This window comes from Austrofundulus limnaeus, unplaced genomic scaffold (genome assembly GCF_001266775.1).
Source record: "Austrofundulus limnaeus strain Quisiro unplaced genomic scaffold, Austrofundulus_limnaeus-1.0 Scaffold32, whole genome shotgun sequence".
Lineage (NCBI taxonomy): Eukaryota > Metazoa > Chordata > Actinopteri > Cyprinodontiformes > Rivulidae > Austrofundulus > Austrofundulus limnaeus.
This window is the reverse complement of record NW_013952434.1, coordinates 2,124,653-2,147,897: the sequence shown is the minus strand read 5'-3', so window position 1 is coordinate 2,147,897 and position 23,245 is coordinate 2,124,653. Positions and strand designations below refer to the sequence as shown.

Sequence of the window (23,245 nt, the reverse complement as noted above, 5' to 3'; positions counted from 1 at the left end):
GGGTAATAAAATAATAGCTGATGTAATATTTTCCCTATAATTATTACAAAAACACAAAATAAATATGAATAAGTATTTATATTTGTGTACAAGCTGTTTAGATTGTCAAAAGCCTGTGTTTTTAGGGTTATTAATGAAGTTTGTGTACTCAGATCAGTAATATTTGGGGTCACAAGTTTTTGCCGTGGATAGTTTGTGGGTCAGAAGATAAAAAGTTTGGGAACCACTGGTCTAGAGTTTGGCCACAGGGGCAGCAGCTTGAGCAGGGAGACCCAGACATTTCTTTCTACAGCCACCTCTTTCAGCTCTTCTGGAGATGCCAATGTGTTTCATGGCCTGCTGAGGGACAGTCCCTCCATACTGTCCTGGGTCTCATCCAAGTTGGATCTATCCAGAAGACGTCCCTAAGGAGGCGTCATGGGGACACCGTTAGCAGTACAGCCCACCTCAGCTGGTTCCTCTCGACGTGGAGGAGCAGCGGCTCTACTTTGACTTTCTCCTGGATTATTGAACTTCTCACCCTATAAAGTAGAGTCCGGATAACGTGGAGAAAACTCATTTGACAGCCTGTATCAGTGATCTCACGCTAACTGGTTGCATTCATGTCAGCACCAGAGACTGTGATAGCTGAAGTTAGAAATGGTTAAAAATAAAAAAGAGCTTCACCCTGCAGCTCAGCTCCCTCTTCACAACGGACTGCTATGGAAGCTGCATCGATCTGTCTGTCTCATGAAATACTCTCATGTCACTCATGAACATAACCTCAAGATGCTTAAACTCCTTCACTTGAGACAGCACCTCACGCCGAACTGTTACATTATTTATTTCTAATACCTTTGAGTGATTTATTTTGAAAGCCTTTAGCACCAGTACAAGTACCGTGAAACAAGTCTGGTTGTTTGCTGACAGATTACGAATTTACATTTGCTTGAAATTGATCCGATCCCCTAAAAGAGACATCATCGTTTTCCCTCAATATTTTTGCTCTTCAACTGTCTAATGTAAAATTTGAAGCGCTTGTTTAGTAGTAAGCTGTACGAGCTGGATCAGTTTCTTCCAATAACGTCCGGCTGCTTTTTGCAAAGCAAAACTGAAACCATAAACTGATCACCTGATATCATGTGAGGGAATTATGTTTCATTTTGTTATTTGAAGATAGCTGCTTAATTTCCACATAACTCCATCGTTTAAAATTCATTTATACGGCTGAAATGTTTTGGATGAATGTATTTTTTTAAATTGCTTTAGTTTTATTTTGTAAGATAAACCAGTTTGTCTTGACAGCTTGACCCACTGATAATGACAACTGATTGGGCTCATATTCTTTCAGTGAGCAGACTTTGAACTGCTGCTGTTAGCTGTCTGCTCGTATACATAGARGCGCTTGCTGATCGCCAATAAAACACTTTTTACAACTTATTCTAGGGTTTTAGTAATCAGTAAATCAAGCAAAGTTTTTAAAAGTTTAGAATTTAACAYGAACTTTCTTAGTGTATTTTGTTTATGGTAGATTATGATTATCTTCCTGAAACTGCMAAGACTTTGTGTCTGCAGGTTTGAYAAGACAGACTGTCAGATCAGCTGCCTGAAGAGACTTATCTGCCAGTTAGTCCAAATAATTGTTTTTTATAYCATGCACTGTATATCACATACATGATATAAATGATACACTTTTGAGACAAAACATGAAGAACTGGCTCTTCTTTGAAAAAGCCTTAATACTTAACCAGTATTTGTACTGGTGTTATGTCATCACGTACACGTGTGGTTGTGTGAGAAATGATCACATGCTCTTTTTTTTTAACCCATAGATTACAAAATCAAGCAAGCCCACTGTTAGTCATTACGGAGCCCGCAAGGGGACATGGGGGGATTTTTTTTTTTTGCGTTCCCTTGCAATACCTTTGCGTTCCCTCGCAATTCTTTTGCGTTACCTTGCAATTTTTTTTGCGCTCCTACGCAAAAGTTTGATTTGTATATGAACTGAATTAAATCAGACTTATTTTGTAATATCCGGTTACCAAAACAGGATGTCTTGCCACAAGTTTGTGAAATTCACATTGATGTTCAGTTGCGTGGCTCGGCTGGCTGCACTGTGTTTATAAATCAGCACATGACATCCATGCGTGGCTGTGTGATATATTCATTCTGAAGCTGAATTAAGCAGTAGGCTAACTCGCTAATGGTGAACATGTGAGTTTGTTAATAAACCGGCAGGCACAACAGTGTTTAATGACTTTTGGGAGGTAACGCAATACTTTTGCGTGGGAATGCAAAAAGGAAAAAAAAAATCCCCCATGTCCCCTCGTGGGCTCCGTAAGTCATCATGTGACCACGAAACAGCATTTTAATGAAGATCTTTTTAATCAGTAACAATGATTCTTTGTTGTGTTTTGAAGTTTTAGTGGTCAGCATCTTGTGTTAACTTGTGTTGGCCCCACYGCTTGTTCTGGTTGGACATATTTTGTCACCGCCGTCGCTCAGGCATGCACGTAGCGCGTTATTCGTGGGTTTATCGCGGTATTGTCCTAACCTAATTGTGTTAACTTGGCTCTCTGACTGGACCACTGAATCCCCCCTCCCTTTAACCTAATTCCCTTAGTGATCCCTGTCAGCAGAGGTCGGGGACAGTGGCACTGTTTTTATCACAGCATCGTGGCGTCTCGCCTAAGAGGATTTGTAGCCTCGCCTGACACCCGTAAAGCCGTATGAACCCTGTCTTAAACGGAATATTTTGGAGTACTGACTGTTTTCACTTTGACTTAYTCTCAGACACGGAAGTGAAACTATTGTGGTTGTTTAATTCATAACTTAGTGATTATTAGAAAGGTCACAAACTTTCAACACCCTCTTCTGAGTCATTTTAGTCTTTTTTTTTTTATCCTTTTTATACCACGCTGATTTATTTCACAACGTGACACATGGAAAAACATTGTGTTGTGGAAACATCAGTGGAGGGTGCTGCTTGCACAGATGTTGTGGCTTTGAGAGATATTAGTGCTCTGTTCTCTGGAGTGTATGCTGTTAACTTTGGATTACACAAAGTAATCCATTATAGATATGAAAAGCCACAGATTGAGCTGGACTGATGGTTTCAACTCTAAAAATAAAACACAATGCAGTCTTTTATTGTAAAGTTTGCAAGATTTTTCTTTAACGCAGTGAAACAAATAAAAACAAGTGACGTGTTCATTAGCAGCACTTGTGACTTTTTCACCAAATTAGTCAGATTTCTAGTTTTACCAGGAAAGTACAAAGTGAAGAATAAAGTTATAATTGTGAAATTCTATATTCTTTATAATAACAATATTCTCAAATTATTGATTCATTTTCTTATTAGTGTGTTGTTTTTTTCTGGCAATGATTTGAGGTTAAAGGATTAGTAAAAATAAAGTGTTTGACTACATTTCATTTCATTTCATTTCATTTATTGTTTATTTCAATAGGGACAAGTGTCAAGTATTAACAATACTATACACTACAACATTTATAGCCAAAGCTAATTTGCAATGCCCGTCCGTAGATGGGCTTTTAGCTACATGAAATACAAGTGTAAAATACAGTTACCAATAAAAACATCACAATATTAAAACTCACTAATAAACTCATAAACCAATTTAAACAAGTCATTAAAAATCATTAAACCTTGGACTTTAATAAGTTACAGTTTTTTGTTCTTTTTGTAATTTTCATCCTGCATATAGGGTGTAACGATAAAAGTAAAAAAAACTTTAACAGAAATTGACTTTGGTAAAAATGGATTACACTGTCATAAAACTGCTCACAATAATTGGGAAAGTTAAAATACTTTTACACACACTAAGAAATAAAGTGTTGTCTTTACTTAACCATGTTGTGTCAACTAGTTCCACTAGACAGAGTTGAGTAAATGTAAAGCAGTTTGACATAACTTGGAGAGCATAAAGAACTCATTTCATGATGAGTTCTGATCATATTTAAATTTATAGCGTGGAACGAGGAGTTACATTTTAAAGTAAAGAAATAAAATAATATTTTTTATCTTTTGAATGTAAAAAATAGATACAAGATACAGTCGTATGTATCGTTTTTGTGGTTGATTGCAATCATTTACTTTGATCAGTAAGAAAATCAACAAGTTTACTTAATGTGTCCCTCTCCTGCAGGATAAACAAAGAATTGCTTACATTATTGTTGACGTAAAAGGCACCGCCCCCAGGGGGTGTGGCCAGAGTGTTCCTCAGTATTTTTGGTTTGTTAWGGACACGTGGTACTTGAGTGTAACCGGAGTTAGAAGCCATGGTTTTGTGTTCTGATTGGACCCAGGGTCACACACAGGCGCTGGGCCAGGTGGAATTTTTAAAACAGAATAAACATTTTTCTCAGAACCTGATTGGTTTTTCTGCGCAACTATTCGGGAGTCCAATTTTATACACTTTCTAACAGGAAAGAAAGTGGTTTTGAATGTGGATTGATTGCTGGTATCAGACAGGCTGGTCTGAGTATCTCAGAAACTGTTGACCTACTTTTTACTCATAATTCTGAAATTAAAATCAGAACTCAGGAAGCTTTATGTATTTTGTGCTCTGTGGCCCCAATCCTAGTAACAAACAAGCAAAAAGGTAACTTGAGTCATAAAAGTGCTCACAAACTATTGACGGAAGTAGTAAAAAGTATGTGATTTAATTGAATTATTTAATAAACCAGCATTTAATTATAAAATTAAAAACTTTTATCCTACATGGTGTATTCTAAGTGATTTGAGCTCCCAGTAGCTGTAAATGTGAACATTGGTCAGGGAGGATTGTGTATGCTCCATCTACGTGTCACTTATTTACTTAARAACTGTTGAGTCAATGTTGCTCAGGACGTGACTGTTATATACAGCTGTTACAGATTGCAGTTGTGAAAACCAGTATTCACTACTACATTAACCATTAATCCAAAGATAGATGACTGGTTAACCAAGTCCTATTGTAAAAAAAAAAAAAAAATCAGTGTGTAAAATATGTTGCCTGTGTCTGACACAATTATAGTTGTCTGTAGCAGGATTTGGCTCCTTAGATAATAGCTGTAATCTGGAAGGATCTTAATGGAAAATGTCAGCATGAAGCTCCACCAGCATGTTTGTCTGCAGCGTCTCACTGCAACTTCCCAAGTGATGCAGGGACAGGGATCATCAGGGGTCCAAATGCATTTGCCACGGCAAAATGGTTCGACGTTGCGTAACACGTACTGTTATTTCAGCGTGGCCTGGAAAAAGAAAGGAGAAAGCAACATGACTTTATTTTACTGAATGAATACTTTTGTAGAGAATTTGTTTATTTTCCTTCGGACACTCAACTATGTTGCTTGTATTGTACTGTAAAGCCAATGCTTTCCACACTGTTTTTGAAAGTTTCCTGGGGTTTTCTGCTGAGAACTGTAGCCTTCTTTGTGAAACCTGCAAAATACATTTAGAAGCACTTGTGTCATTTCACTGTAAAAAAAAAGGTACAAAGGATGCTTTGTGCACATAACAGACATTCGCACAAGTTTGTTCAAGTAGACTGGTTGATTGATTTAAAAATGTGCTTAAACATTTTTTCTTTTTGTGTCACCAGATTGAGCACTGAAAGTTTTGTTTTACCGWAGTTTATATGTCAAGAGTCTGTTTTATTTCCTCCAACTTGCCACTTTTGTTTAGCAGGAAAACTTTATTATCGATATATCGTTTATGTTTTAAAGGTTGAAGGTGTTGAGCTTCTGTTTGAAAATATGTCTTTATTTCTGCTAAGTTATCTGTTAAGTTATCATTGTCCAAATCTGATTTTTTTTATAGATTATCGCAGTTGTAAGCATTCATCCACACCATGTCCCAGGACAAAAGTGGATACCCTATTATGGGTGAGGCCAACCCACTGCATAATGACGTCTACGGACCCCCTCAGCCAGGTTTTGGCATGCCACCTCCCAACTACAGCCAAAGCCCAGGGGGACCGTACCCCCAAGCAGGTGGTTACGGTCAGCCTGGATTCCCTCCAGCGGGTCCAGGTTATGCCCCTGGCCCCTACCCTCAGATGCCCTACCCACAAGGACCCTACCCACAAGGCCCTTACCCTCAGAGCCCTTATCAGCAAGGTCCTGGACAGCCAGGTTTTCCTGGTGACCCTATGGGTGAGTATTCAACACCAGAGCTGAGGCGTGTGCTTTAATTTCAACTCAATTGTTTTACTCATTACACACATCAGTGTTTATTGAGTTGGGGGCTGCAGTAGCTCGGTGGTCTCTGCCTTGGTGCTCGTTGTCTTGTACACCTGAGGCTGCAGGTTTGAGCTCAGGTTGTGTCAGGAAGGACGTTTGGCTTAAAACAACCAGCTCCTCCATGTGAGTTTGCACACAGGTGCAACCCTTGCAAAGAGGAGCAGCCAAGTTATGAACATTTTAATGGGTTTATACCATCAATGCACATTTCCCTTTCAATCTGCAGCAGGCTTATTGCTTGTTCTAATTTTGATAAACAGATAATGAAGACATGATGACTGTATTGAAAACACATTAAATGCTCGTTCATTTGTTTTGCCAACTGCCCTGTGAAACCCTGAAGATTCATCTTATAATATTTATTCACCAGCAGCTGCAGGCAGCCCAGGGTACCACGCTGACGGGCCGCCGTCCTACTACGATAACGAAGACTTCACCAGCGCCGGCTTTGAGGATAAAAGCATCCGACAAGCCTTCATTAGAAAAGTAAGTAAAGCAGGTGAACTATTCAGAGCAATAAGAAAAAAAATATTCTACTGGTTCTTCAGCTCTAAAAATGTCTTTATTCTTATTTTCCACAAACAGGTTTTCTCAGTCCTCACAGCTCAGCTGCTCATCACTTTCTCCTTTGTTGCTGTCTTCACCTTTGTTGCTGATGCCAAATACTTTGTGCGCCGTAACCCGTGGACCTACTACGTGTCCTACGCAGTGTTCTTCGTGTCTCTGATCGTCCTCAGCTGCTGCGGGGACTTCCGTCGTAAGCACCCATGGAATTTAGTTGCTTTGGTAAGAACATACCTAAAATAATAAAAATAAATATTTACTCGTGTCAACCTAATCCATTTACTAAGATAAGAAAGTTAACTGTTGGACTATTATAGATGGATGTGTGACTGGTAGAGTAGTACAAATGCAAAATGTTACATTTTTAATTGAAAAACTTTATTTTACTTGCAGTCCATCTTGACGTTGAGCCTCTCCTACATGGTTGGCATGATCGCCAGCTTCTACGACACCGAGACGGTCATCATAGCTGTAGGCATCACTGCAGTCGTCTGCTTCACCGTCGTCCTCTTCTCTCTGCAGGTCAGCTCAGATGTCAAACATTATYCCTCTGATTCTTAAAGGGATCCACGATTAGTTGTAACATTAGACTTTATTTGATAAACATATTTTTTAACTGTAAAATAAAGACTGTAAAAATACTGTAGGCTGTTAGTTTTTATGATTTTTAAACTAAATTTTAAAAAATATATTACACTGACTGAGCATTTTTATTTACACACAAAGCATTCTGGGTAAATGATGACGTGGATAGGTCCTCCGTGTGAGCAAGCTATATCCAACCTGAAGGTTAATGTTGGACAATATCTGATGATTGGCTCTTTTAAATGAAACCAGAGAGCGTTGACAGAGAGGAGAAGGTAGAAATAACTCAGTCTGCAACTGAAAATATAGATGGAGGACAACAGAGCTGCTTCATGGAAGAAGAACCTCAGCTTAGACTGTTAGCTTTAGCGCCGATGCTATATATCCTTATATGTATTAGCTCAGCGTTAGCGCGACAAAACTGAGGTCCTCCATCCATATTTTCAGTTGCCGGCTGAGTCCTTTTAGATTCATGTGGATGGAGGACCTCAGTGACGAGAGAGAATGTGTAGCGCTGAGCTAATACATATATATGGTGATAGCATCTGGGCTAATGCTATAGCTAACAAGCTAAGTTGAGGTTCTTCTTCCATGAAGCAGCTCTGTTGTCCTCCATCCATATTTTCAGTTACAGGCTGAGTCTTTTCTACCTTCTCCTCTCTGTCAACGCTCTCTGGTTTCATTTAAGTGTCGATCATCAGATATTGTCCAAGATTAACCTTCAGGGTGGATATAGCTCGCTAGCAGCCTCACACAGATGACCCATCCACGTCATCATTTACCCAGAATGCTTTGCGTGTAAATAAAATTGCTCAGTCCGTGTAATATATTTTTTTAAAAATTAGTTMAAAAATTATAAAAACTAAACAGCCTACAGTATTTTTAGTCTTTAGTTTACAGTTAAAATATGTTTAATAAATAAAGTCTAATRTTACAACTAATCGTGGATCCCTTTTAAGTATCTGAGCTTTGATTGAAGCAGCAGGGTCAGTTGTCTCTGATTTAGTTTTTTACAGCAAAAACTTGTTGAAGCTGGTCTAAAATATTAAGCATTCAAACCAACAGTTGATTTATTTTTTTTATGTCCTTTTTTTTTTTTTACAGAGCAAGTATGACTTCACTTCCTGTCGGGGCGTTCTTTTTGTGTGCCTCATTGTTCTGCTGCTGTTCTCGATCCTCTGCATCTTCATCCGCAACAAGATCCTGCACATCTTTTATGCCTCAATGGGGGCCCTGCTCTTCACCTGCGTAAGTTTAGCCTTGTTGCCAACTCCTCAGCAAGAAAACTTGGTAATGGCCAGCCTAAAAGTCATTATCATCTAACTTGCATATTTGGACATTTGCCAATAATTGTGATCCAGGCTGTAGTAGAGATGTAAATGAATGTTAAAGAAGACAAAAAGTAGATAAAAACATATGTTTAGATCAGCAAATAAACATAATGAAATGATTTGCTTAGATCCAGATTACTTAAATACACTTTGAGAATATCAAATTTAACCAAAACACTGTTATAWGTCACAGAGACACACGGTGGAAGAGGTGAAGTGACTGATCTGTGAGTCAAATGCAGGCAGGTGCAGGGATTTATTTTAGTCAGTGTCAGATAAAAAAAAACATTACAGTAAAAATTGCATCCCACTTTGTAAACCGGGGTGGGAGAAGTGGCAGCTTTGTGCRTGCGTGATCATATGCAGCGGTCCCATCTCTGCTCTGACTGCAGCTCGGGTTGCTGCACGAGGCTACAGTGAGTCGGACCGTTTGCCAGTTCTATATAAACGCTGCTCACTGATGTAAGTGCTGTCGCCAAAGTCTCCAAAAGTCTCCAAGAACACTGGGAAAAGTTGCTAGATTGATTGCTAKTTGCTTTTTKGGGGRRAAAAATCAATAGAGGGGTCTGAAAACTTGCAAGGACACACAATGCAGCAGTCTGTTRAAAAAGGTTGTGAACCATTGTGAAATGTGTCAGAATACCCACCCATCCTCAACTACCACTGTTAGTTAGTAAAAATAACTCCTTTTGGATCAGGTAAACTTTATTCTGCCATCCAGGAACAATAATCAACAACAAAAGGAGTATAAACCCCATAACGTGCTACTTGAATGATCGTGTCCCCTCGTGGACTGGCATGTAATTTATACAAAACAAAGGAGCAACAGGCAACACTGAAGTTTATGTTTATTTTTGTGATGAAATGACAACTTTTTCTACTTAAGTATAATAAAATATAAAAATACTACYGGTTATTAACACAGGAAGTAATTAAAATAAACATATGCTACTTGTTTCTGAAATGCCTTACTGTCTCCTKTATGCAGTTTTTGGCTGTTGACACCCAGCTTCTTCTGGGCAACAAGAAGCTGGCCCTGAGTCCAGAGGAGTACATCTTTGCTGCCCTCAACCTCTACACTGACATCATCAACATTTTCCTCTACATCCTGTCCATTGTGGGACGCTCCCGYGAATGAGCTTCAGAAGAACGGCAGCGAGACGGAGGACGCCTCCCTTTTATTGTCAACAATTATAACGCTCTTTCTCCCTGTCTCATTAAATCTCTCAGCCCTCACACACACACATACTGTTGTGTTTTCCTGAAACAGGTAGTTGTGCTGTGGAGGAGATGCAGCATGCCATAAAATTCATCAAAGAGGGGATGACGTTGATTTACTCCTTTTCAAACCTAGCTGTTAATGACACAGTTGTCAGTGTTGCTGTTTTCCCTCTGATTCTACTAACACACATGGGTCTATCACACTTAACAAACTCCCAGTAAAGCTTTGACACATTAAAAATAAAACGTGTTGCACTCTGGGTACTCGGCACTATGCCTTGCCTTGCTGCAGAAATTAAACTGAAAAACAATGTTGGGGGTAAAATAACGCTTTTTACTAATGTAGAACCAGCTTTTCCTGATGTAAGGATTGAATAACTATTTTTCTTCACCTGTGTTCACCGACTTGTCTCTGCTTTTCAGCCTGCTGGTGTGTACTAATTGTGCATGGCAAAACTGGAAACACAACCGAAGATGCTGTACGATTCTGTAGATTTATCAGAGGAACACCTCTAGCTCGCGTCTCACTGCTGTAAATAATTAAACGTATTGTTGCCAGTGCCACCCTCCCCTCAAAAGATATCCCCCCTCCTCCCTTATTCCTACCTCTGAAAGCATGCCGGAGCAATTCATTTGGATGTGTTGCTGTTTGAGGAAAAAGTGCACTGTGTTCTGAATGTTTTGGACAGGTATAAACATAGTTATTTATTAAAAGTGTAAAGATTTTGTTTTTGTTTTAAAATTTTTTGGAATTGTGTCACAGGCAAGTAGTTATTTTTCCTTTTCTTGTTTTTTGTCTTTAAAACTTCCCTCTTGTGTGGCCATTACTGTGAAGTGAAACCTGCTGTTATTTATTTCTCATTACAACTCATTTGTCACTTTAAAAATAATCATTCTAATTGCTGAATTTAAAGGAGCTGATTTGTTTGAGCTTGATTCATTCGAAGCTGATGGGGTGGGGGAACAAGTCACAAAATAAAGCAAGAGATTGTAAACTCATAAAACTCCTTGGCAAGTAAAGAAATAACCTGTGCTAATCGCCAAATATTTCTACATTCAAACACAAAAAGGAGTGAAGGTTGTAATTAACAAGACTATTTTTTACATTTTCTTGATCATTTATACCTCTTGCATGACCCTGTCATTGTTTGCATGTGCAAACACACAGTAAAGCTATTGTTTTAGACGGGCACTGTTTGGAATTCCTGATAGGACTCCTTTTTCTTTTAAATATTGTGTATTCGACTAACATGTTAATGTACATAGGACACCTCAGTGTTTTGATGTGTATAAATTAAGTTTAGGCTTTGGATGTCTGTTCGCATTGTATACTTGCATCAAATTGAGGTTGGACTGAACTCCTGTACACAGTTGTTTGCTTTTCAATAAAATGAAGATAAATGTTGAACTTAAGTGATGTTTCTTTTTTATTGTTTTTACTGGAATCTACACTAATTAAACAGTGTAGTCTTTGGTGGCAATTTATTAAGAAAATAAAGGGGGGAAAGTAATAACATAGGTCACAATGCTGCCTGGCTAATGCTTCTGTGCACGAGCCGTATAGCTAGCTAGTCGTGAGTCGCGCGAGCCCCCATCGTTTGAGGAGTCAAGAGGTCAAAGTTTGAACTAAGTTACCGACTAAATCTGGTTAATAATGACGGAACGAAACGGTACGACCCCTAAAATTTGAATATGATAAGAATTAAGTGTTTTCTAGCTGCAAAAACAGTGGCTTGACGATTCTTTGTTTTATAACTTTATGTTTTTAATGTTCATACATGATTAGCTAAATGAAACGTTAGCTAAAATTAGGCTAGCATTTAACACTTAAAATACTTTACGGCTCTGTTACAATTGTTTTCTAAAGTAAAGTCAAAGAAAAATATGTAATTACACAGAAAGTCTTAGAGAATAACTATTTTTTTCTTGCTAGCCTAATTATAATGAGAACATGTAGTTATTAGCATTATTTGTTATGACAGGTTATAGCATTGAAGACATGATTAACGCGAAGCAACTACCAAAAGGTAAACCGATAAAAGCAGGACATTAACAACTCAAAAGTTTTTTTTAACATTGTCATTTTTTTTGTTTTGTCCATATTTGTCAGATGCAAAATTGCAGGAACCTAAACTTGAACAGTTGATGGACAAGCTTAGGATGCAGCGACGAGGTATATATGTTTTTTTTACATTTACACATTTTGCTTAATTTCTTTAGTGTATGTTTTAAAATGCTTCTTTTAAACGTGGGCTCCTTCAGAGAAAATGTCATTTGTAAAGTAGTTTTGGGGACTATTATATAGACGTTCTTATAAGTTGATGTGTGCAGTTCAACCAAAACATCATAGATAATTTTATTTTAGGCTAAACGTTTACATTTAATGCTCAGTTTAACATTTCGAAACAATATATAACCATCTAAATTCACCTTATTTTCATTAACTAAAGAGTACAGATTTTGCTAGAGAAGTCCCTGCAACGTATTTCCGTCTTCGTGTCCATGTGCTCTACATAGAAGCAGTAATGATCTAGATGTGTATATCTGAGGTTTGTGATTTATATATGCTATGTAGACTGGTAATCAGTGTTAGAGGTTATTATTTATCTAACTGTGTACTTAAACCACACGTCAATGACTCATCGTGTCATTTCATCAGGTATTAAAATTAGAAAAGAATGAGTAGCTATCTTGACTGTTGTAGTACTCTTTGTAAAGCTACGTTACGTTACGCTTCCGCTGTTCTGTGTTTTACCGTCCCAAAAATCTAAATAAGCTGCGGAAAGGACATTAAGTGTATGTTATAGGTTTCTCTAAAAGTACACAACAACTTTGAATTATGAAAACCTTCATTTTAAGGTCAAATTTTCATAGAAATCTGTGTTAATGTGCGCACCAATGAGAATGCACGTTGTTCTGACGACATGCAAACGCAACATTCACTTCCGCCTCATGTTTAAACTAAATAAAAGAAAGTTCGACTTAAAGTTTGAAATTTGACACGAATTTGACCCAGGCTAAAAGCATTTAAGTACGTCATTGTTGTCAGAGATTTGTTATTAAAACTAAAACCGTATGGGAGATAGCTGCTTATGCCGCATGTAGTGCTTCTCTAATTCGTCACAAGATTATCGTCAGTGAGGTACATCCTTACCTGTTACTCCATCCGTGGAGTTACAGAACATGATGAATGGGGTTGAATGAGATATGATTATTATCTCCATCTTGTTGGGAACAGCAACACCCTTCAAGAACCATTCTGATTTTATTTATGTGGAAATATAAATGTTATATTGGATGTCAAAGAAGTTGTTACACTATTATGAAGTTCAGTAGTAATATCCATGTATTTGATATCCTGTATTCTAGGTAAAAACATTCTTCAGGATGAAATTAAAGATCTGAAGTCTGTCAGTGACTCACTGCAGAAGGAACTGGAAAAATGTAAGAAATGAAATGAAAATGGTTCATCTTTACCCATAAGCATTTTAAATTTTTAGCAAATGTAGCTGAGATGTGATGAAAATGTGACTAAAAGTACAAAGTGTTGTGATATTGGTATGATTTAGGAAAGCTTTCAGTTATGTTGAGTAAGATGTGTAATGTTTCAGTGAAAAGATGTTGTGTATCTTTGTTTTTGCAGTACAAACTGAAGCTGACCAGCTGGACAGAACATATAAAGAAAAAGAAGGTGAAAATAGGATGGAAGCAACTAAATTTCATGTTGCACTTGACTCTCTATTAAGGCCACATAATATTAAAGCTTTGGTTGTTCACGCTTAGAAACCTATTTTTTTTTTTCATCTTTTGTATATATTTTGTAAAATTTTCTGCTAATAATTTTGATAACAGGGATGATTTTTTTTGTCAGAGTTGTACAGGAAGCTGCAGTTCCAGTGTGAAGAATCTGAGCAGGAATCTGATAGGTAAACTTTATGCACAAAGACAATATTTAAATGCCTGAATCATCATAAATCTAACATCGAGACCTCTAGATGTTACTGTTACTAACACTAGATGGCAGTAACTCACAATTAAAAGATTTTTCTTGTTAAACAGGTCTAAAGAGCTTGTAACAAACTTATTTTATTTAATTCTCTGACTTTTCCGTGGTTTCCCCTTTTTTATGGTGTTTTTTCAGTTTAATCTTTAGAAAATTTGGAGCAACCCATTAAGTTTCAACAAATAGTTTGCTTAGCCTTTGTTGATCTGTTGAACACCTAAACCAGCTCAGTGGGGTCGGGTGAAACCCATTTATCTTTTTCATCGTGTGTTTTGGGTCATTTTCTTGTCTTGAAACTAGAAGGCCTGTCTGACAAGTCTAGCTTCCTTTATTGCTTGCCCCCTCTCCACTCATCTGATAGCAAAATGCAGAAGAATTTCCTGCCATTTATCACTGTCTGAAACACTTTATTGCGGTGCTTAACACAGTTTGGTCCATCTTTAACCTTCATCCACCTAATGAAAGATAGGCCTTTGGCTTGTGTTCCATTATGCAGGACTTTTTATGCAGTTTCTGTAAGGGTTTCTTCCAGATAGTCCTGCTTCTAAGTTGAGCTTAAGAATAAGAACTCATGCACAGATGCCTCTGTAGCTATGTTTACATGGACATAAGTAATCGGATTAAACAGCCATTCGGAATAAAAAAGCGTCATGTAAACACCCCATTCGGATTATTCTGACCCAGTTCAGCTCGATCCGAATGAATTTGTAATCGGAATGAGAGGGTTGGTTTGTGCCGATTGATAATCTGAACAGTGTGCATGTAAACACTTAATCTGATCGTCTTATTCTGATTGTGGAAAACTGACCTGACTGCGCATGTCTGCTGACTTTCATCCAGCAGTTTCCAGCAGCACAGAACTTTTCCTCCCGTTTTCTCAATCAATAAAGAAGGAGGACATACGTCACCTGCAGCTCAACCAGGGAGTGCAGTAACGTCGCCACCATTATGAAAACCTGTCGTAGGTCCATTCTGAGCACTCAGAAGCTGTTTGTTTATGTTCATTATGGAAGAAGAACTTTTTTCTGTGTTTTTTTTTTAGGGAAAGTTAACAACTGCGCATGTCAGTGCTTCTATTCTGAATAAAAGCCTGGTGCGTGTAAACACTCGTCATGATCGGATTGTGTTCATGTAAATGATACCAGGGTATCTGCTAGGGTTGGGCATAATCGTATCGTGTGCAATTAATAGTTAGAAAAACATTAATTGATTTTTTTTACACTTGACGATTAATGGGATTAATGCCGCCAGGTCAGTCCGCTCGGTGTTCCTCTCCGCTTCATATTTGACGAACATTGAAAAAAATAACTTCTGTAATTTATTTATCAACACAATTTAAAAACTGATGTGCAGCCTGAAGTCTGTAATTTTGACACAATTTGGAACAGATTTTTACAAAGAGCAAATCTTTCCCACTAAACTGGTCATGTGACCAGGACTCAAGGGTGTCCAGGGACTCCATCGTCAAATTAATCGTTATCAGCTAAATACCCCAATTAATCATGATTAATTTTTTTTGCCAAAATTGCCCAACCCTAGTATCTGCAGGTTTTAGCAAGTCAAATTTAAGACTTTTTTAAGGACCCACAGATACATTCTGATTATTTAATCCAAATACATTTCAATCCTATCAAAGAATTTTGCGCATGTAAACATACCTTGTGATGGACCAGTAACCTGACCAGGTTGGCCTCTTCCATGACAATGTGGTTTGTTGGGGGAAAAATAAATTTTCCCATTCGTTCCTGTTTTATGTCTGCTCTAACCTTCCACCACCATTTTTCATTAAACTTACTGTTTTTATAAACATTAACTAGTCGACAATGCAGATTTACTTTCATAAATCACTAAATTAGTTGTTTCTCTCGCCACAAAAAGCTCATGTCTTGTGAATCTAGCTCCAAAGTGTGCGTTGTAAAGACAAGCAAATTTGAATAAAGTGTGTTAAGTTTGGTTTCATCCATCCTCTCTGAATAAAACTGTTAGTTAATAATAGTAAAATATGTACTGAGTGATAAAACGTGTGTTTTGTAGACAGAAGAAGCAAAGCGAGGAGTGCGAGGAGCAGCTAGAACAGTACAGATGTGAAATCCAGGAAGTGAAGCTTAAACACAGGAAGCTGCGGTAACTGCATATGATGCCATGATTCATTGCACTCAAAACAAAACAGTAAAAACATGTTATCTTAGTGTACTGAAAACTCAACTTTCTCTTTCAACAGGATGAAATTTGAAAAGCAACTTCAGCAAATGATTGAGCAACACAAGCAGCTACACTCTGTCTTTGTAAGTTTTTATTTAATTTTAATATTACTCGGGTTCGTTACTACTTTACTTTTTAAAACTGAAAGATGGACTATATCTTGTAGATGTTGTTTTTTAAATTATTACTTAGGCCCCAGAGACACTCCCGACTGAACTGGAGAATGCAGAAAAGACTATAAGTCAGCTGTTGTCAGCAGGTAAGTGACCTCTCATTGTTTTCAGTTACATCGACGAACATGAGGTGAATAGGAGATTAAAACTTCAATTAAAAGATTTCTTGTGAAAGTTTAAACCTCAACAATCTGTTTGAATTGAGAGGAAAAAGTCTCTCATACTTACAGTAGATATGAGGTGGAGACACAAGAATTGAATAAAAGTCCTGGGAAAAAACGTTGGTCCTTGATCATGTTTTTCATTTTGGACCCTTGCACCCATCAGACAGTAGAGAGGCCACTCACTGAGTTTGTGACAAAAGCTTATTTTAGTAATAAGCATATTTTCTCAGTATCTCATATTATGAGATGAGTAGTTTGTTACACCCCTAGTGGTGAAGTTTTCTTATTTCTGTTAATAGAAAAAATGAAATTGGTTCAGCTGCACAAACTTGATGAGGAGCTACAGGAGAAGAAGAAACAACTGAAGGACAAAGCAGCTGGGGACAGCAGCTGCACTGACTGAGTCAACCTGCTTACTCACTGGTAGTTTTTAGTAGTTAAAGGTAAAGTTTTCTTTTTTTCCCCTGAACTTTGTTCCAAGTCTGCACTAAAACAGAAATGCTAAATTTCATTAACATCAGCTTCTGAGTTTCTTCAGCCTGACGGTTGAAGAATCCTCACTCTCAACCTGTTCATTAATATTAGCTACATCACCTGTTGGCTTGTTAAAGTTTGATTAGCTCAGCATTGTTTTTAAATGTTTTCACTGTGTTTTGTTACGTGAGAAACTAGTTTAATATCTTTCTATTCTAGAACATTTCTGATAGATTTAGGTATCAAACCTGAAATATTTTAAATTTTGAGATCTGTTAAAGGCAGCTGTTCATCTCCGGTGTGACCATAATAAAAATATTTTAAATTTTTATATTAAAGTGTTAATTTATTTTAAAAATCATAAAGCTTTTTAATTGTTGCTGCAACTTTGGAATTATGTAAAAACAGCACGAAGCCTCTAATTTAGATATTTTAACAGTATTTCACTGAAACACACACCTGTTGAGATACAAACAGTCACAATCAAAATAATTTTTTAGAAATTTAATTTTTTTTCTTTTTTTTGCAGTATTTACAAAACAATGTAATACTCTTTCAGGTTTCATAACAAACACAATAATCCTGTGCAACTGATGTATCCAAATTAATGCCGGTTTTACAAACATTCCCATATGAATCCAAAATAAACACCATTAAGTCAGTTTTTACAATGCGTTAAAGGTACTTGTGTTAGGGGTGCAGTGGTCAGAGCTGTCACTCTCAGCAAGGTCACAGTTTACACGTTCTTCCTGTGCATGCTTGAGTTTTCTCTGGGTTCTCCAATTTCTTCCCACGGACCAAAAACATGCATGTCAGGTTAATTGGTAACTCTAACTTGTCCCTAGGTGTGTGTGAGAGAGTGAAAAGTTGTTTGTCTCGTTTGACTCTGTGATGGACTTCCGACCTGTCCAGGGCGGACTCCGCCTATTGCAATGACTGCTGGAGATAGGCACCAGTTCCCTGCGACCCCGAAAGAAGCAAGTAAAGCAAATTAGGACATTCTAAGTTATAGAGTAAAATATGAACAAGCCTCTTTATATAAATATGTACAGTTAAGTCATGTATAGACGATAGTGTAAACTTTGCATCACTTCTCAGGAATAAATCCAGTTCTCAGACTCACTCTACAAGAACACATAATAGTTTTACGCCCAGTCAAATCATCAAGCGTATACTGTAAGTTTTAATTGTGTTTATTGACCAACAATAGAGTCAGGAGTCCTGCTTAGGGCGTAAACCTCAGAACTGAAGTGTTATGTAAGGAAACATGGCTCTGGTCCAGCATTGTGGAAAAAACCCAACCTTTTCTTGTTTTCGTTTACAGGTAATGCCTTGTTTAAAATTTAGAAGAAAAAAAAAAAGAGAAACAAGCCCGTGAAACTCAAATCGATTTTTCAGTGACTCAAGGCAGCTGTAGATGATTTACATTTTTATTTATATTACATTAAAAATGAAGGCTATCACATATACACAACTAAAGCCCTCTGACTTAGCAAGCTCCTCCCTGAATGGTTATTTTGACATCTTCAGTCCTGAAAAGCAGGTCCACACCTTGATGGAAAGATACAGTAGGCTCCATTAAAAGTTCATTCCAGCTTTGTCTTTTTTTTATCAAAACATACTTCTATTGCAGCTACATTAGTACTTAAAAACACGTTTTTACATACCATTTTTTATGTTCTCTACTCATAACCTTATTTTTTCCTTTTGGGATAATTCTCCAGCTTTGGCCTCGATCAGCCATTGGCACTTGGGTGAAACCATAAGGACACTTTCCCCCATTCAGTTACAAACAAGTAGAAGGCACAAAAACATTTCCAGCAACACACAACACTGGTTCTGTACACTTACTGTCAAATACTGCCATGTTTTTTGACTGGCATGTATCCATTTTCCTTCCCTCAGGTGCAACATGTGCAGTCTGTTTTTATCTTTTCCAAGTCCCTCAGTCACGTTCGTACAAGTTCAGTTTTAATTTAATCTCCATGCCTTTTTGTGCTGGGTGAAACATTAGCCCATGCATCCAGTGTGGACGTAGTCTTGTTTTGTCTCTCAGTCACCATATAAGGAAAAAGTAGTACCAGGTCTTGGCAAAAAGGCACATTCCAAACTCACTGACTTTAGTTTGTTTCCAGAATTTTCAATATTGTCTTTTCAAGTTTTATTACTTATTTGTAAAAAGTCCAGGAAAGGCCACAATGTTGGGCACCAGAGATACTTTGTAGGAGTGATTGAATGTCGTTGGCACAAGTTGGCAGAGTGTGTTTTTGATCGTCTTGCATAAATAGTGTCCGTATAAAAGGTCGCTCCTCCAACTTTCGTTATCCCAGGCTATTCCCCATCTGTTAACAGAGCAACAGGATTAACAGTGAAATCAAGTACATCTGCCTCCTTTTCTCCTTCCCCATCATACTGTTGTATTCCGGTGCTTCAGACAAATAGAAATGGAAGACTATTTCTGAACAATTATGTAATGACTGCATTAGACTCCTGCTAAAGCATGACACCACCACCAAAACATGTRAGTAAAATACCTGCACAGGATAAAAACAACTGTATGCTAATTTAYCATTTAACGCTTTGTAATTATAAACCAGATTCCACTCACACTTTTAAAAAAAGGTCATTAGTGAGAGTTTTTCTTGTTTTGTTTATATATTTTTTCCATCTATGCTGCTAACATCAACTACCTCAAAACGGCTGTAGACCTTCTTCTCCTTCCTCAGACTTTCTATCCTCTTCAGTAACCCCTCTCTCTCCTGGTTGTTGCCTGTTGCTCGTAGGAATCGACTCTTTTTTACGGGGTTCTGTGCCTCCTGTTCTTTCTCTGCAGCAGCGTCGTCTTTGTTCACTCCACTTTCTTCACGCTCCTGGCGGTTTTTCTGGCTGTTGGCAGAGATTTGCTCCAGGATGACTTTAGTGTCATCTCGCAGGTTGCTGCTGAACAGAACAGAGCTTCCTGGATTCTGGTGTCGTGATGAAACTGATGTCGACGTCGACGTTTTATAATTAGTTGAAGATTGAGCAGCAGCTGTGGATTCTGAGTCTTTAGCTAAAGAGCTATGCTTTTTGCTTGTATCATCAGCTACTTCTATGACCGTGCTCATTCCCTTCTCTTCTCCTGAAGCTTTCTTTTCTTTGTCCTTTGGTCCCAAAAACCCCTTTAACCTCTGAGTCTGTTTCTTCAGAAATTCAAGYGTCTTTCCTTCTCCTTTCCCTTCACCAATAGTGTTAATAGATGTATTGGAGCCCATAATCTTATGCAGTCTTTCCTTAGAGTCTTCGTGTAGCAGAGTTGAAGAACTAAGAGAGCGGTTCTTTTTTATCTCACTCTTCTCTGCATCTGTTGCATCTGTGCTCAGAATCTCATCACCACAAGAGATCCGACGAGGATTCAGTCCCTTAATCTTCAGCGGATCTTTCTTGAAGAACTTCGGTGAGGAAAGTGGTTTTAGTAACTTAGGAACATCTTTCTTTTGACCCTCTGGTTCATTTTCCTCTTTGCGAGTTTGTGATGTGTCCGAAGGCTTCAGGGAACTCACAAAAGGCTTGGGTGAGAGCATTGAGGGTTTCAAACTGAATGAAGGTCTGCGAGGGACCTCTGYCAATTTTGTTGGAACGTCTGGTTTCTTTGGTTCATGGTCTGCTGGACTGACAGTTGGAGTTGGGGTCTTTGAAGTGGGCACTGGGTTGACAGRAGGTTTCTCAGAGAGGTCAGGCTTCTTTTCAGGAGGCTCTGGAGCCTTTGTAGATCTCTCCGTTTCCATTTTTGAGGCTTTTCTCTTAGCTTCTAGGTCTTTAAAATATTGCAGTCTAGTAGCGACATCATTTACATTTAATGTTGATTTAGCTTTAGGTTTTTCAACATCTGATGTTATATTTTCTTCTACGTTGATGGTCTGAGGTTCCACCTTTACTTTAACCTCAGTTTTCACTTCTGTTTTAGTTTTTTCTTGCTCCTTTTCTTTTTCCTCTTTCTCTTCCGTCTCTCTGATACTGTCCTTTTCTTCGGCCTTCTTCCGCCATTCAAAAGGCTCACGTGACAAAGATCTCCTCTTTTCAAGAATCTGGGCCACAATGGACGAAGTGCGGCCTAAATCTAACTGCTCGTCCTCCTCTGTTGCTGGTTTTATACCTAAGCTGCCACTGTGTATCTCTCCCTTGGAAGACGCAAATATAAGTGAGGAGCGAAGGCGAGAACTACGTTGAAGGAGTGGGTTAATGCGTGACCGGACTGATTCATGTCTGGACAGAAAGAGATCTGAGGTATTCTTCGATTCTGCATCATCTCCCACTTCTCTTGTTGTACCTCTTTGCGACTCCCTCTCATTTTCTTTCTCAGTCACCCGGTCTTTTTTCTCCAGAATAGAAGACCTAAAATCACTGAAAGAGGAAAACACGTCCTTTGTTGCTAGTGGGGCAGAGTCTTTATTGCTGGTCTCCGGCAATTTTGGCTTTCCGAAGCGAGGTCTCAGTGTATCTGGTCTGGGCTTGGCAGCAAYATTTGGTGGTTCCTTTATTCCAAAACGCGGCACTGAAATTTCAGATGCAGTTGGTTGCTCAGAAGGTTGAGACTCCTCAAATGTATCACCTCCCATAGGCTGAGCCAAACCATCCTCTCCACCCTCCTCATAGGTACTTAAATAGGAGTTGATTCTCCAACTTCTCAGGCCTTGCTTTACACTTTGGTCTTGGTTGTACTCTTGATCAGATTGTTTATGAAACATKTTTTTGTCTGGCGGATGGACCTGTGTGGGAGAGGTCTGACAGGCATATGCTTGACCAATAGTTGGTCTCTTATGGCCAGATCCTCCACCGTACCTCCCAGCTACAGGGGGACCATGAAGCCCTTCAAGTCCTCTCAGGTCCTCGGATGAAAAGTACTCTCTTTTTTCAAGTGGAAGCTCTCGATCTGAGCGATAGCTTGAGTCCGAATACTGATCAATGGGAAGGTGCGGTGGACGGCCTTGAAGTCTATCGTAGTGTCCGTGGCCAGAACCTGGTCCAGGCCCTTCGCTGTAGTAATGGCTACTTTGAAACTKTTCCCTGTATAGAAAAAAAGTGAAGTCTTAGTTTTTTATAGATAAGCAATWACATAGTATGTCACATACAATGTGAGCTCTAACAGCACGCACCTGTGGAAATCTGTCTCATCCAGATTGTTCATGACTCTGTGCTTCATGTATTGCCTGGAAGATGAGTAGTTTTCCTGAGTTCCTTCTGCAAAGCTGTGCCTCTTGAAAGTATTTGAACTCATCTCCAGCTGTCTGGACACTATAGACTTTCCTTGATCTAAATACGATTGCTGCAGACGAAACTGCTGCTGTGAATATTTCCCAATTGTAATCCCTGTGCCAGTATCAAGCGTGTGACGAAATGGGTCATTTCTTCGGAAAGTGTTACGATCTGAGTCTCCATAGGGGAAGGCTGAGGGAAGCTCAGGTTGTCTTCTATAACCAACAGGGTTACGCAAAGACTGTGACCTTTTTAAACCAAACTGGGTGTTTAGGTAACTGTTGGGGTCAGTGATGGCGAGTGATCCACTGGATGTATCAATGACCAGAGGCTCTGACTGAGCAAAGAGAATTCTAAACTCCTCATCAAAAGTAGTGACCAGTTCACCGAGGAAGAGGTGAGCGATGCAGCGGTGAATCTTCTCATAGGACCACATGAAACTAGAAGGAAAAAATAATAATAATAATAAGGCAAAATGTTTTAAATCATTAAGAAAAGTTATCATTTTAATTAAATGTCATGWTTAAATGAATCACCTGTAGTTGCCACTGAGCACAGCCCTGCAGTCAGTCAACATGAAACGATCTTTCACCTGCCCTTTAAAGGATTTCCCTGTCCTGGATTGATAAGTTATTCCTCCAACAGTCCTGACACGCATCATCTGGAAAACCAACATTTTATCTGTGTTATTGCTTTATAAACCCTTTTGAATAGTAGCAAATGATGTAAGAAATGTCAAATGTACAYAAAGCGGGAACTCACATGAATTAAGTCTAAGTTGACTTTGCAGCCAATGACCATAGAGACAAAGTGATGAGCGTTCTGCTCATCCAGTAAAATGTAAACCGGAACRTGGCGTGCTGCTGCGTCCAGTAAGTCAGCAAAAATGTCAACGTCTGTGAACATGTCCATCACAATGGCAATTACCTGGACAACAAGCACAAACACAACCAACATAATTTAGCTGTTATCTCCCAAGTTTTGTTTAATGGTTTCCAGTTATTTCTGCTGTTGCTTGAATGAACAACAAAAATAAAAAAATTAATAATAATAATAATAATAATAATAATA

General features: G+C 38.4%; 3 protein-coding genes across 6 annotated transcripts in view; 2 read left to right on the top strand and 1 right to left on the bottom strand.

Annotated features, from left to right (window-relative positions):
• The window catches only part of grinaa (glutamate receptor, ionotropic, N-methyl D-aspartate-associated protein 1a (glutamate binding)), a 13,136-nt gene extending 1,804 nt beyond the window's left edge, over positions 1–11,332 (top strand). Inside the window, exons 2-7 of one of the 2 annotated variants that reach the window (XM_014005815.1) lie at positions 5,801–6,135; positions 6,596–6,708; positions 6,808–7,008; positions 7,180–7,308; positions 8,476–8,619; positions 9,691–11,332. In XM_014005815.1, coding sequence (XP_013861269.1) covers positions 5,832–6,135; positions 6,596–6,708; positions 6,808–7,008; positions 7,180–7,308; positions 8,476–8,619; positions 9,691–9,840 — 1,041 coding nt within the window. In that variant the 5' untranslated portion in view covers positions 5,801–5,831 and the 3' untranslated portion in view covers positions 9,841–11,332. Of the gene's footprint in view, positions 1–5,800; positions 6,136–6,592; positions 6,709–6,807; positions 7,009–7,179; positions 7,309–8,475; positions 8,620–9,690 lie in introns of both variants that reach the window. The other variant, XM_014005814.1, reaches the window with a different exon arrangement.
• A 153-nt stretch (positions 11,333–11,485) lies between these two features.
• On the top strand, positions 11,486–17,415 carry si:ch211-199g17.9 (synaptonemal complex central element protein 1). Of its 2 annotated transcripts, XM_014005811.1 has the most exons (10): positions 11,486–11,593; positions 11,906–11,950; positions 12,034–12,096; positions 13,293–13,367; positions 13,567–13,614; positions 13,795–13,849; positions 15,961–16,050; positions 16,148–16,211; positions 16,321–16,387; positions 16,765–17,415. In XM_014005811.1, the coding sequence occupies exons 1-10, from the start codon at positions 11,578–11,580 to the stop codon at positions 16,866–16,868; spliced, it is 627 nt and encodes a 208-aa protein (XP_013861265.1). In that variant the 5' UTR covers positions 11,486–11,577; the 3' UTR covers positions 16,869–17,415. The 2 variants fall into 2 exon arrangements, with proteins under 2 accessions (XP_013861265.1, XP_013861266.1); XM_014005812.1 differs by lacking the exon at positions 11,906–11,950 and having other exon boundaries at positions 11,492–11,593.
• A 13-nt stretch (positions 17,416–17,428) lies between these two features.
• The window catches only part of fam83hb (family with sequence similarity 83 member Hb), a 13,464-nt gene continuing 7,647 nt past the window's right edge, over positions 17,429–23,245 (bottom strand). For both annotated transcript variants that reach the window (XM_014005807.1, XM_014005808.1), the window contains exons 4-8: positions 22,937–23,101; positions 22,711–22,835; positions 22,075–22,614; positions 19,630–21,985; positions 17,429–19,281 (exon numbers count right to left, since the gene is read on the bottom strand). In XM_014005807.1, coding sequence (XP_013861261.1) covers positions 19,261–19,281; positions 19,630–21,985; positions 22,075–22,614; positions 22,711–22,835; positions 22,937–23,101 — 3,207 coding nt within the window. In that variant the 3' untranslated portion in view covers positions 17,429–19,260. The remainder of the gene's footprint in view (positions 19,282–19,629; positions 21,986–22,074; positions 22,615–22,710; positions 22,836–22,936; positions 23,102–23,245) is intronic.